Source organism: Podarcis muralis, chromosome 14 (genome assembly GCF_964188315.1).
Source record: "Podarcis muralis chromosome 14, rPodMur119.hap1.1, whole genome shotgun sequence".
Classification (NCBI taxonomy): Eukaryota; Metazoa; Chordata; class Lepidosauria; order Squamata; family Lacertidae; genus Podarcis; species Podarcis muralis.
In genome coordinates this window covers 42890470-42903329 of record NC_135668.1, presented here as the reverse complement: position 1 = coordinate 42903329, position 12860 = coordinate 42890470, and the positions used below count along the sequence as shown (strand labels likewise).

Below are 12860 nucleotides of genomic sequence, written 5' to 3'. Positions count from 1 at the left end.
CTTAAACATCATTTTCTGGGTTGAGTTTCTTAGGACCTCAACTAGCTTTTAACAAAAGAGAATCATTTATTTGCTGTCAGCTATGTGCAAACTGGGGTACTGTATATATGGGTACAATCCAAAGAACAGCTGGCCTTAAAATAGGCACACCCTGAGGGTCTTTATGTTTGTATTTCTTCACCACACTACTCCAAAGATACCTGTGCTCTCCCCTTTTTCTCCTTTCTGGGTGTGGGGTGGTGAGCTGCTTTTGTAAATAAGGTGACTTTCCATGTCACATTGCAGTTTATCTGAGAAAGATGCTGTGCAAAGAAATCAAAAGATTGCAGTGGACACATCGTGCCTGCTGTTGGACCTTTCTGGGTTGTATTTTCTGTTTTTGTAGCCTGTGAAAATCTTTGTTCTTCTTAATTATTTGTTTTTCTTGTGCTGCAGCTCACTCTAGCTACTGTGGAAGCATGAATGTAAAAGAATTTCTCAGGGAAGATGGCCACCTGGGTATGAATGGAGAATCAATGTGTAAGTTTGACAGATTTTGAAAAAGTGTTATTTTATTTATTTTTGCATTTAAATCCCACCTTTCCTCTAAGGAGATGAAGGTGGCATACATGGTGGCATTCCCATTTTGTCATAACAACCCTGTTAATAATTCTGACTTTTGCAGGGATATTCCGTAATTTTGTGGAAGCTGGAAAAGCAATATATCTTGGCCATGATTCATCCTGCACTTGCAGGAAGTTCCAGTTGTTTGCTCTGTTACCTCTCTAAGTGCTTTATTATCAATTGCTTTTTAACAGTTGTCTTTATAGATGCAACTGTCTATGGGATTTAATTTTATTTGTCACTAAAGGTTGGGTGGCAAATCTGCAGCATGAATGTGTCAAGTGATACAGACTACAGAGGTTGTGGCATGCTGCCTCTCCCACTGCATTGCTGCCTGCTCCCATTTCTATTGACAAGAGGCAGAAACACTCCAAGATTCTGGGGGAGGAATCTGGGGGAAATAAATTTCTGTGACATATCTGGCACACCACTGTCTTCTTGAATGTGTTATATTAATTGATTGTTACCACAACCAACAGGTGATGACTGTAAGGGGAAGAAACACCTTGAAACACACACAACAGCCCACATGCAATCCTCAAGGTCTAAAAGAGTAGCAAGGACCATTTGGCACATCTTTTCTTACACAGGTTGACTTGCACCATTTTGTTTTCGTATTTTGATTTCTTTTGCTCTCATCATCACAATCTCTTCATTGTTAATTGCTCTCGCTGTTGTTGTTTTTAGAGCTTTCTTGCAAAGTAGATTAGAGTGACTTGCTTGTGTCAGCCAACACCTCTTATCAGCTCTTGCTATGAGTTTAGGTTGACCCCTGTCATGAAGGAAGGTTGGAGCAGATAATCCTCATTCTACATATGTTGCAGAACAGTTAGGAAGGCAGAATACAATAGCTTGTGCTATTGTGCTAAAATGGAATGTTACAGATGAGGAACAATAATCTTAAAGAAGAGAGTTTTTGGTCGTCGTCCCCCCAAAATCTTCTAGCTAAAATAGATCTGCACCTAATAAATACAGTCTTTTAATTTTAATAACAAATGCTTAGCAGTATGACTCTTTCAGTGAAGTACGTAGTATTCTCTCTCAAAACCATTCTTGTTTATTAAAAATAACATGGTAGTAAACCCATGGAAAACAGAGCCTGTTGAATTATCAAATCCAATGTTTCTTTATAATGTTAGTTCCAGTTTTTCTCTGCTGTAATGCTAATAAAATAGTTTGTATGTGGATGAAAAACAAAACAATCCCAGAGTGTTTTAAAATGGTAGTGTTTTTAATTGAAGATGCTCCCCATTTTCTGTGTTCATATTCATCTGTGTTATATTAGGTTACTTCTTGCTACATATGTTACAAAGAATGGGAACAGCAGGATGGTTTGTGTCCAGGAAGATTATGTCACTCCTTTGGCTAGCTGTTGTGTCTCCAGGTTACTATTGATTTTGTGTGTGTATGTTTATGCTTTTGCATGAGTATTCTGCCTTTTAAAGCATACTGACATCTTATGGTAGATGTGATCAGCTGATTTAACCTGGATTTGTGATCTTTAGGGCAGCTTCAAATGCTACACAGAAACATTTCCTACACAAAAAGCACTTCCTGTAAGTGCCATGGGGTGTGTTTGCACCATCAGTATACCTGTTGAGGCATGGGCTCTGGAAAGAAGGTTTTCAAATCAATAGGCTGAAGTCTCTGTATAGAACTACCTACCTAAACAGTCCGGAGATCAGGAGGAACCAATCACTTTCTATTTCCTGCAGGCACTAGCCCTACTATGAACAAAAGGTCACAAGTGTTCTCCATCGTCCTATACAGCTTCGCCTTCTTAGTTCCTGAATGTCCAGCATTTTTATTTGGAAAAGAGGATGAAACTTGTGTGTAGACTCAGTGGCATAGCTAGCCGCTTGGGTGCTGGGGGCGGCCCACACGTCCTGCAGCCGGGGGCAGGGCGAGCCACCTATAGGAGCTGGGCGTGCTGCATGGAGCCTCTCTGCTGCCTTCCCCTCAGCTGTAGGGCGGCTGAGGGAGAGGCAGTGGGCGGGTGCAAGCCCCACGCTGTCGTTTCAGGCAGCGCGGAACCTGCAGGCACCCAAGCCACCACTTCACTCCCAGGAGAGACGTGTGGCTGGCGCACGCTGCAGGCCCCTCAGTAACTGCCGGCCCTCACAGTGTGGCACCTAGTGCCACTTGCATTTCATTATGTTTGTTGACCGAACTAAAAAGTTTTGTGAGCCCAGGGTTGTTGTTTTTTTAAAAAACCACCCTCATATTTTTGTCATTTTGTCACACCCCTCAGTGATGACACCTGAGCGGCCCGCACCCCCCCTCCTCCGCCACTGTGTAGACTGGCTAGTTTTCACATTGTTGCCTACGTTGAAGCGCTTTTCATGTAGGAAATGAACTTGTTTCAAGCATCCTTTTGGTTTTTCCATCATTGTTTGCTTAATGCTAACATTTGTAGCATGGTTGTGTACACAGCTTATTAATAACCCAGCATATACCTTATACGATGTGCCTGCTTCCAGTATTGCAAGGCAGAATTAGCTAGTTGTGAAAACAGAGGGCTGCTCTCAGAAATAGAGAAACTGACTCCTTGCTATTCCATGTAACCTTGGGCATCTTACTTCATCTCATTCCCCAAGGGGTTTCATTGACACACTAAGTACATATTACGAATGCAGCTTCAGCATGCACTTTTCTTTTGTAAATTGTCAGACTTAAGTTGCTACTGCATCACTCTCTGCTGCATGACTTTGTGCATGTGTGTGTGACATTTCAGGTTATGAATATAGATTGTAATATGATGTGTTATGGACCGATTTTAATGTTGCATGTGTGTGGTCATTTGCCAATACTCATTTACACCCAAAATCTGCATGTCCTATAATATTCTTCTACAGCACTCACCTGTTGCTTCCACTTGGTCTCCTCCTAAGCCAGTGGTTTTCAAACTGTGTTCCAGGGAAGCTTAGATCTCCTCAATGAAAAGATGTGTAATGGTGGACAAACTTTCCCTAGAGGCTACTTGCCCAACTTTACAGAACATCCCCTGCAGTGTGAAGCTACAGGGGCATGTTGGCTGTCTCCTTGGGTCCATCTTGGTTCATGGATGATAGTGGCTGAGCTCTGCAGCCCTAGCCAGTGTCTGTGTGAACGGAGGGTGTGGCTTAGAATATGTCCCAGGATCCTCATCCACTTACAGGGATTCCCAGCAGACATGTTGATTTGGAAAAGTTTCCCTGAAGACCCAAACGTTTGAAAACTATTGTCTTTGGTGATTATCTTACATTCCCAATTCAGCCAGCATTGTCTGTTCTCATCTAGGGAAGGCAGCTGCAGGAGTGTTCTGGTGGCTTGGGACTGGATGGTATCAACTTGTTACTCTGATTTCTTTGCTGAATGTGTTCCTTCTTACAAGGTTTGTAAGCATTTCTTAACAGAATTTGATCACCATGTGTTTAGAAGAGCCATGATTGTAGATCAGTTTTCTTCATCACAGTTTTATCACTGGAATCAATTGGATTAAAGATGATACAGTCTCATTTTTCAGCTGGTTCATACATTATGACAAACCACTGGATTATTACAAAGCGCAGGGAGTCTTGGACACAAATGTTCTCCCCCAACTCCATGATGTGGTTGCAAGCAGATTGGAAACTTTCATTTTCGTTTTAAAACAACCACTGTTTGTCAAGGACAAACAGTGATTAATTTTAATATTTAATATTACATCTGTAACCTAATCGGTGGTTAACTTTAATCCTATTGCTGTTGGTTGATATAATCCAGCTTCAAACCATTGATTATAAAAATGACATGTTTCAACAAGCCATAGTTAACGTTAACCACCGATTAGGTTACAGATGTAATGCTATACTGATGTTAGCTGAAAATGGAAATGAAAGTGTCCAGTCTTCACAGCTATGCTGTGGGTGCCAGGGTGCACACAGGCAGAGGCTTGCTGCTGCTTGTTCCTGTTATGATGAACCATGTGCCCTGGAAAGCACTCAGTTTGCTGAGCTTGCCTGGTGGTTATTAAATTCTGCAAGCTACGCTAAGAAGTTGCCTCCTGGTTTCAGTACTGGGGTTCTCAAGGCAAAGTGGTAGATTTTCTCTGAAAGAATAATGCTACCCTGAGCAGATTGGGATCCAATTTAAGATAGATAGATAGATAGATAGATAGATAATTATTTTATTTTAGTAACCAAAACTAAAAAAGTATGCCATGTTAATTTCCCTTGCTGTATAAATATCTCAGAAGTTTCCCCCCAAAAGTATTTGAATTTAAATATCTTCCTTTTAAATGAATAAAATAAAATAAAGCATAGTTAATGTACATAAAAACAAATTCAGTTTATTGGAATACTTGTAAGTACAGTGGTACCTCGGGTTACATACGCTTCAGGTTACAGGCTCCGCTAACCCAGAAATAGTACCTCAGGTTAAGAACTTTGCTTCAGGATGAGAACAGAAATCGTGTTCCGGTGGCGTGGCAGCAGCGGGAGGCCCCATTAGCTAAAGTGGTGCTTCAGGTTAAGAACAGTTTCAGGTTAAGAACGGACCTCCGGAACGAATTAAGTACTTAACCTGAGGTACCACTATATTTTAAGCATGGCAAATCTTTTTAAAGAAAGAAAATGTTAGCACTGAAACTGGTTAAATTAACTTGGCCATGCTCTAAGAACTTCCTGTCCCCATTCCAGTTGCTCAGTTTGACTTGTATTAATTCATTATGTTATTTTTAAAAAATGTATGTAGTAATGTATTCCACAAATGGAAACTTTTCAATGGATGTATATAGCAGTGGAAAAAAATCCATCCCACATCACTCCTCTAAATTTATTTTTAAAATTGACTTTATAACACAGAACAGAGGAGAGATAATGGCCACAATCCTAAAATCCATGCAATTTATTTTCTGCGACCATCAGGACTGGAACACAAGCTTCTGTTGAGAACATCAATGCGTTCGAGGCAGTTTGCAGTACATCACACCAAGTCACTGTTCAAGAGAGAAAAGTCCTCCTAGGCACCTTTTAAGCCTATGGGCAAGTCTAAACTGTTCTAGATTGTGGTCTGTAGTCTAATATGTGCTGCTGTTTTCTCTCTGAATTGGTTACAAAACTATCTTCATAATGTTGTTGGCATTGTTACAGATCACGGTCATAAAGAGCTTAAGTAATGGAATTGAAATTTTCAGTTATATGTTACATGTTCAGGCAACCAATGGCAGTGAGCTAATTGCAGTGAAATTCCTTTATGTATTTTCCAGATGCCTTCCAAAGATATTCAGACTGCTGTTGTTTCTCCTCCCGCTATTGCTGTTGCTAGGTAGGCGGAAATGTATCAGTAGAATGAGCCTGAAATCTTACTAATCTAGGTTACCTATTTATAGGGTTGTGTGTATTCAGCCTACATATGTGGCCTACTCAGACTGAATGCAGCCAACCAGCCACATAACAGTGGTTCATCTAGAAAAGCGATGTCCAACTTCCAAGAGATGTGATCTACTCTCACTATAAAAACACTGGCAGTGATCTACCCATTGGATTGACCAAAGTTGTTGAGCTTTTTGGGGGGAGCCTTCACCAAAGTTGTTGAGGGTTTTTGGGGTGTGTCATTCAATCAGAATCACCCGATCAACCGGTCGATCACGATCAACCGGTTGGACATCCCAGATCTAGAATAATTTCCCAAACTTGGATCTCAAGCTGTTTTTGGACTACAACTCCCATCATCCCTAGCTAGCAGGACCAGTGGTCAGAGATTATGGGAATTGAAGTCCAAAATCAACTGGAGGCTCAAGTTTGGGAAACACTTATCTAGAAGCTTGAGCAGCCTTTTTTCCTGCTTGCCTAGGTCTGGAAGTGTGTGTGTGTGTACACATGCCTAGTACCTGGTGAGCCACAAGTATGATGAATAATTCATTGCAGAGCCCAACATCCAATCCATGTAGGTGTGGTCCGCTCCCACCACAGCTGGAAGGTTAAGAGTGTGCCCAGCTACACTGACGGTCAATCTTTGTAGCAACAGAAGTGTCTAAGTACAATAATTATGTAGAATAGCACTTCATATAGTGGGATGACTGAAAGGTTTTAAGTAGCGGAATTGGTAGAAATCATTAATTTATTGGAGGGCATGGGCCCTGGGATTTATTGGGAACACTGGAAGCTCCTTTATTCTAAGTCAGGCTGTTGGTCCACATCACACTCGCTGATTGGCAGTGATTCTCCGTGATCTCCGCCCTATCAGGAGATGCTGGAGATTGTAGCTGAGGCCTTCCGCATGCAGCATATATGCTTTCCAACTGAGTCATGGCACTTCCCTGTTGCTCTTGAGTTCCCATAGTTTTCATATCTGCATTGAGAAAGGATGTAGACCATGGGTAGGCAAACTAAGGACCAGGGGCCGGATCGGCCCAGTCGCCTTCTAAATCCAGCCTGCGGATGGTCCGGGAATCAGCATGCTTTTATATGAGTAGAATGTGTCCTTTTATTAAAATACATCTCTGGGTTATTTGTGGGGCATAGGAATTCGTTCATTTCACACACATCCCCACCCAAAAAAAACAATAGTCTGGCCCCCCACAAGGTCTGAGGAACAGTGGACCGGCCCCCTGCTGAAAATGTTTGCTGACCCCTGATATAGACTGTGGTCAAAGTTATTAATGATTAATGCCGAATTAAAGTTGGTTTATTTTGTCGAACTTACTTTAGAAAAAAATCTGAGGATTTCCTGTTATCAAGAGCTTTATCTTTACCCCTTTTTGCCTTCTTTCTTTTAGGATTATGGCACTGGGGTACTGAAGGTTTCCTTTCGTTATTGCCAGCTTTGAATTGGACGGGCATACACAGAATACACAGCTGGGAAGATTCTGCAAATATCATTGAGCCTCAGCCCGATGACTCTTATGCTCTTCCATACCCCGATGTAAGTGCTCCTTAAAAATATGTGTCTTAAGGCTTTTTGTTTCGCATGTGAAGGCTAAGGGGGTCCGGATGTTACTCACATTCCTATTAGATGATGGCCTTTGGTCTATCCATCTGCAAATGAATACCTGCCATTATTATGGAGGGTTGGGAGTGATACAACCAAGAACTGGCCATATTATTTTGTTCCTGTTGTGCAGGCCTTAGTCTGCTATGCCAAACATGACATATGCCAGCCATGTACAGCAGCCTACCAGGAACTATTGTTGCTGTCTGTCTTGACTTTCCAGGTGTCTGACAGGCTCTCTCTTTTTGAAACTCCAGAGCATGAGGCTGGCTTGATGCTTCACACGTTGTGTTGACTGATAGATAGCTCATCAATATGCATAGTGCATAGTTTTGCTTTGTGTTTTTTTTTAAAAGCCCCTTCCCCAATGGATGACCTTTGGACTCCTCCCCATCTCCTTTCCATGTGCAGTGTATGGTTTAAATCTGTCTCTTAAATTTTATTTTGTCATTCGTTGCTTTGGGGATAATGAGAATTAATCCCAAAATCTGGAATAAACTCCCAAGAGAGGTATACCATTTTTATCACTGCATGCTTTTAGGCAAAACAGTGGAGACAATTTTATTTCATTGGACCTTTTCTGAATGGTGTTATTATTCAGGATTAACTGCAGCTGCTACTTTAGTCTGCTTCTCTAACATGTTTTAAGGGTTTTTGTTTTGTTTTACAACTGTAATTTGTTGCAGTTGTGAGCTATTTTGTTATTGTAAACCACTATGAATGTTTTAGAACAGAGCTGGAGTATAAATGAATAAATACCCTTTAAAATTATAGGAAACTATGAAGGTATTTGATGCAGATCGTGTGATAGAGCTGGAAAAGAAAATGGCCTTTATGTCTAAGAGATGGCATCATCGGGATGAAGAATATAGTAAAATGCTACTTCTCCTGCAAAGCCTTCAAGATCAAGTTACCCAGATGAATGACAAAAGTGAAATGCTGACACTCATTAAAAATGTGGTGGGCCAGCATATTAAAGAAATGAAACCTGATGAAACGCTACACCCAGCGGTAATTTGTTTGGAACTGTTTCTTAAAACTTGGGAGTTTTAATGTGATCATTACAGACTTGTCATTCAAATACTCAATAATACTTCTGTTGTAGGAGGCTGTTTAGAACTGACATGGGAAATGAGAGCTTGTGTGGGTGGGATACAAGTGTTTTCAGCTTGCACATGATAATAGTTTAGCAAATTGCATTATAGTCATTCTCACTGGAAGCATTTCATTGTAATTCCATTCAGCCAAATGCATGTGCTTAACCTGAGGATGGTAACATTAAAAATGCATTATTTGATATAAAGCCCAACATGCAGTACATTTAACACACGTTCCTATGATTAGCTTAAGAGTTGAATCACTGTCTCTTAAAGGAAGAAAATACGCTTTTCATGAATGGATTTTAAAATGATACCATTTTACTTCTTTACCTTTTCAAACTGCATTAAATAGCTCTCATATGGTCATTGTACTTAAATATGGCTTCAGATATTATTTTGGGTTGTGTGGTTAAAATCCATACAATATTTAAATATGGGAGGGATCTTGTGAGCAATAAACTTCAAAAGTTACTATTCTCTTTTATCTTTAAAGCATGACTTTCTGACCTTGCACCAAGAACATGAATGGCGCATTGTAGCTTTAGAAGATCTCCTTGCAAAACTCTCAGAAAAATCGGAGGTAATGAAAAGAGTGATAGACTTGCTTTAAGAGTTTCTTTCAGTAGCAAAGGCTGTAATTTTAAGAATACTTGATTGGAAGTAAGTCCCAGTGAAATCCACAGGTTGCTTCCAAGCAAATATGCTTAAGGAAGGGGAAGAAGAAAAAGAGAAATCTGTCACCTCATGAGTGTGGAACCTCAGGCCAGGGAGCCAAATGTGAGTGTCCAGGCCTCTCTATTTTTGGATATTATCTCCTAGAACTAATGCTGTTGCAAACCCTCCTCCAATTGGTCATCTGGCAAGAATGTCTCCTTGAACTTTGGTAATGCCTCTTGCTTGCCTAGATGGGAAGAGATGTCTTTGGGCACAAAGTGGTAGTTTAATGGCTATTACGCTGGGCTTGGATGTGGGAAGTCTAGGTTCCAATTGTCTAAAAATCTCACTGGGGGTACCCCTTGGCACTTTATAATCTGTCAATCAAACTAGCTTCTTAGGATGGTTGTGAGGATAAATACCACAAGTTGCTCATAAGGCCAAAAGTGTGTCAAATGTATAATTAGTTGTGAGAACCAGAATATTCAAATTTGGAAGGCAGATCTATTTTTCCAGCATTAAGAAACATTTTTTTAAAAAATTGCAGTTAGCACTCTAAGCATTTCTCAAAAGCATTAAAAAATTAGATATGTGCTGGGATAATGGAAGACAGTTGGTTTGACCAAACAAGATTTATTCTGGATAAACATCAGACAGAAAGAGGAAAGGATTTTTCACTTGCAAAGAGGCCCTAGTGAAAATACGATTAGTAACCTCAAGTTGCAGTCTTGGGATCCAGAGTGTTATGTGGATCTCCATATGTCAGGTAATGTTTCTGCTTCTTCTCTGGAAGAAGGATTGTGCCTTCCTTTCTTGTGATGCGCTCCCTTCCCCCATAGCCATATGTTGAGTTAATGGATAAGAGCTGGATTACAATAACTACCACCACCGAGTAGTTTAAGAGCAATTTTGTTCCCCAAGTCACATGCAGTCCCAATTGGAGTCCAGTGCCTCTTCCACTTTTTCTCACCTGCCCCCATTCCACCATGGCATGAATATGTCAAAATTGCTATCAGAAATTTTGAATGAAGTTTAGAAAGTATGCAAATTGGTTCCTCATCCTCTACTTTTTCCAAGTCCAAGTTTCTGTTGTCTGGGAATCTTTTCTTCACAGCATCTCTTCTGTAGTTCAGATTAAGGATGTTCCATGTGAATTTAATCATTTTGTTATTTTTCAGGGCCTTCAAAAGGAACTTGAGCTAACCAAAGCACAAAGAATGAGGTATGGCTGCAGCTAGCTCCTTGCCACTAAGCAGTTAAAACTAGCCTGTAAACTGATGATAACTGTTCTTCTTTTAACACCTCTGAATTAAAAATGGGTGGGTGGCTCTATAAGGGGGGTGGTTTTAGCTACTGAATGTTTGGCCTTTGTGGTCACTATATGCATCTTGAAATTACATTCTAAAACTTGCTATAAGTCTGGAATATCATTCTGTCATTCCACCAACTCAGAATTTATTTTCTTTCTGGTGACTTATTTTAATTCTATACTTGTTTTACACCGGCTTAAACCATATTCCCAGAAAATTGATTTTAAAGTTTCAAAATTCAGTTTGTTTGCTGATTAGTTTACTGCTGCTTTGTGCTGAAACTATGCAGTAAGGGAATTCAGCATTTTCACCCACCCATGCTACTTTAAAACAACAATTGGAATTTAATGTCTGTTTCATGTCTACGTATAGTAGCAAATTCAACAAAATGCTTTGAATTATATAGAAATTTCCAAAGAATCGTATGAACTTTGGGTGGCTTTGAACATTTCCCCAAATGAATAATAAGCAAAAAGTGAATGGTTCATACCTTCATCTCCATTGCTGCTTTTTTTCCTTGTTCATAGTGGAGTAGAGGGACCGTGTTTATCACATCAGATATGTTCTTGCATGCATGGAGAACACATCTCTCTGCCAAAAACTTGCTCATTTTGTTTTACTTCAGCGTAATGTTTTGTTGACTGTTACTAGATCTGTTACTAATAGTTCTGATATTTGAACTTTGTCTTTTATTATCTTTCTGTGCTGTCAGTGACACTGATGAACAAAACAAGCATCTGTTATCCAAGATTAAACACCTAGAACTTGAGTTAGGTCGCATGAAATCAGAACTGCTAAGTTCACAGGGTTTGAAAACTTGCTGTGACAGAATGGATACCCTTCATGAAAAGGTAAGTTCAAAAGGAGACTTCCCTGAATGAAGTTTAATATGTTGTATTTGTGCACCCAGTTCTGACAAAGCATTTTGTGTCCAAGGCAAGATTGCTGGAGGGATTGATTTGCTGAGAAGCATATGGTTGTGTCTGTTTAGCTTACTCAAAATACAATACCATAAGATGCAATTGGTTTCAGGACTTTACAGGACTGTCTAAAAGCAGGAGGCTGGCCTACTCAATTTCTGTGGGGAGGCACTAGCTTATAGTTATTTAGAATTTTCTTCTGGCTATCCTTGTCATTCCATTTGAAGATCATGGTAAATGGATTAAAGGCTGTAGAGCTGGGATCCAAAGAGCAGATTAGGCCCACAGAAGGGGTTTATAGAAACCCAGTGGAATTTCTGACTTGTTTCCTTTGAATAGTTAACACGAATGACTATGACAGAGGGAATATGGTTTGTTGCCTAACTTAGTGTATTAAAACATAATGTTGAAGCACCTCAACTTTTATGTTACAGCAGTCTGATTGTTGGGAATAGCAGGAAACTAAAATAAGTATGTGTGTTAAGAGAACCACTATTCTATTTGGAAAGTGATACAAAGCGAGTGATATAACTTGCCATATGATATGTTTCTAGGTAGATGCCCAAGTTAAAGAATCAGTCAAGATCATGCTTTTTGGCAACCAACGAGGAGACTTGCCAGAATCACTGCTTCAGTGGCTAACATCCAAATTTGTGAGCAAGAGTGACTTGCAAAATTTGTTACAAGATCTGGAGTTGCAGATCCTCAAGAACATAACTCTCCACATGTCTGTCGCAAATACAAAGTCAACTTCAGAGGTAGTAACGAGCGTTGTGAATGAGGCTGGGATTTCAGGCATCACAGAAGCGGTAAGTAAGACGAAAAATATTGTACATTTCCACTAAAACTCTAGATTGCACTTTTGTGAAATAGCTTCATTAAACTTATGCTTAAGTTTCTATGCATTTCGTTTTTAAGACAGTAAGTGCAATTCATCTTCAACTACAAATGTTTTGCAGGAGAAAGATGTGCGCAAATATTTTAGATAAATGATAAAAAGATTGAGATGGAGATAGTCCATGTTTATGTCTATTAACATAAATTTAATTTAGTGTGGTATGATTTTGTAATGGTATCTTTTTTACTTTGGCCTCTAAGGACTCTTATTTTGAATGTCAGCTTTTTAAATAATACAGCGTCCCATACCTTTGCATACGAATAATCCAGATTAACTCCTGCCAAGTCTGTTCACAATTGCAAAATTCTGAATCATGCTGCAATAAGAAAGTGTCCAGCTAATCGCTCGCTGTACAATGTAGTGTCTTTAAGGAGTGCCTGGTGTGGAGAAGGTGTATCCTGGCATTTTATGGTACAGTGGTGCC

The 12860-nt window shown here is 39.9% G+C and overlaps 1 protein-coding gene across 22 annotated transcripts in view; it reads left to right on the top strand.

The window, feature by feature from the left end:
* SUN1 (Sad1 and UNC84 domain containing 1) overlaps positions 1 to 12860 on the top strand; it is a 55790-nt gene that overhangs the window by 33860 nt on the left and 9070 nt on the right. For 11 of the 22 annotated variants that reach the window (XM_077918549.1, XM_077918553.1, XM_077918548.1 and 8 more), the window contains 11 exons: positions 436 to 519; positions 1083 to 1193; positions 1889 to 1987; positions 3883 to 3976; positions 5831 to 5889; positions 7343 to 7488; positions 8329 to 8565; positions 9148 to 9234; positions 10487 to 10530; positions 11331 to 11469; positions 12093 to 12347. In XM_077918549.1, coding sequence (XP_077774675.1) covers positions 436 to 519; positions 1083 to 1193; positions 1889 to 1987; positions 3883 to 3976; positions 5831 to 5889; positions 7343 to 7488; positions 8329 to 8565; positions 9148 to 9234; positions 10487 to 10530; positions 11331 to 11469; positions 12093 to 12347 — 1355 coding nt within the window. The remainder of the gene's footprint in view (positions 1 to 435; positions 520 to 1082; positions 1194 to 1888; positions 1988 to 3882; positions 3977 to 5830; positions 5890 to 7342; positions 7489 to 8328; positions 8566 to 9147; positions 9235 to 10486; positions 10531 to 11330; positions 11470 to 12092; positions 12348 to 12860) is intronic. The other 11 variants (XM_077918560.1, XM_077918552.1, XM_077918566.1 and 8 more) reach the window with 4 other exon arrangements.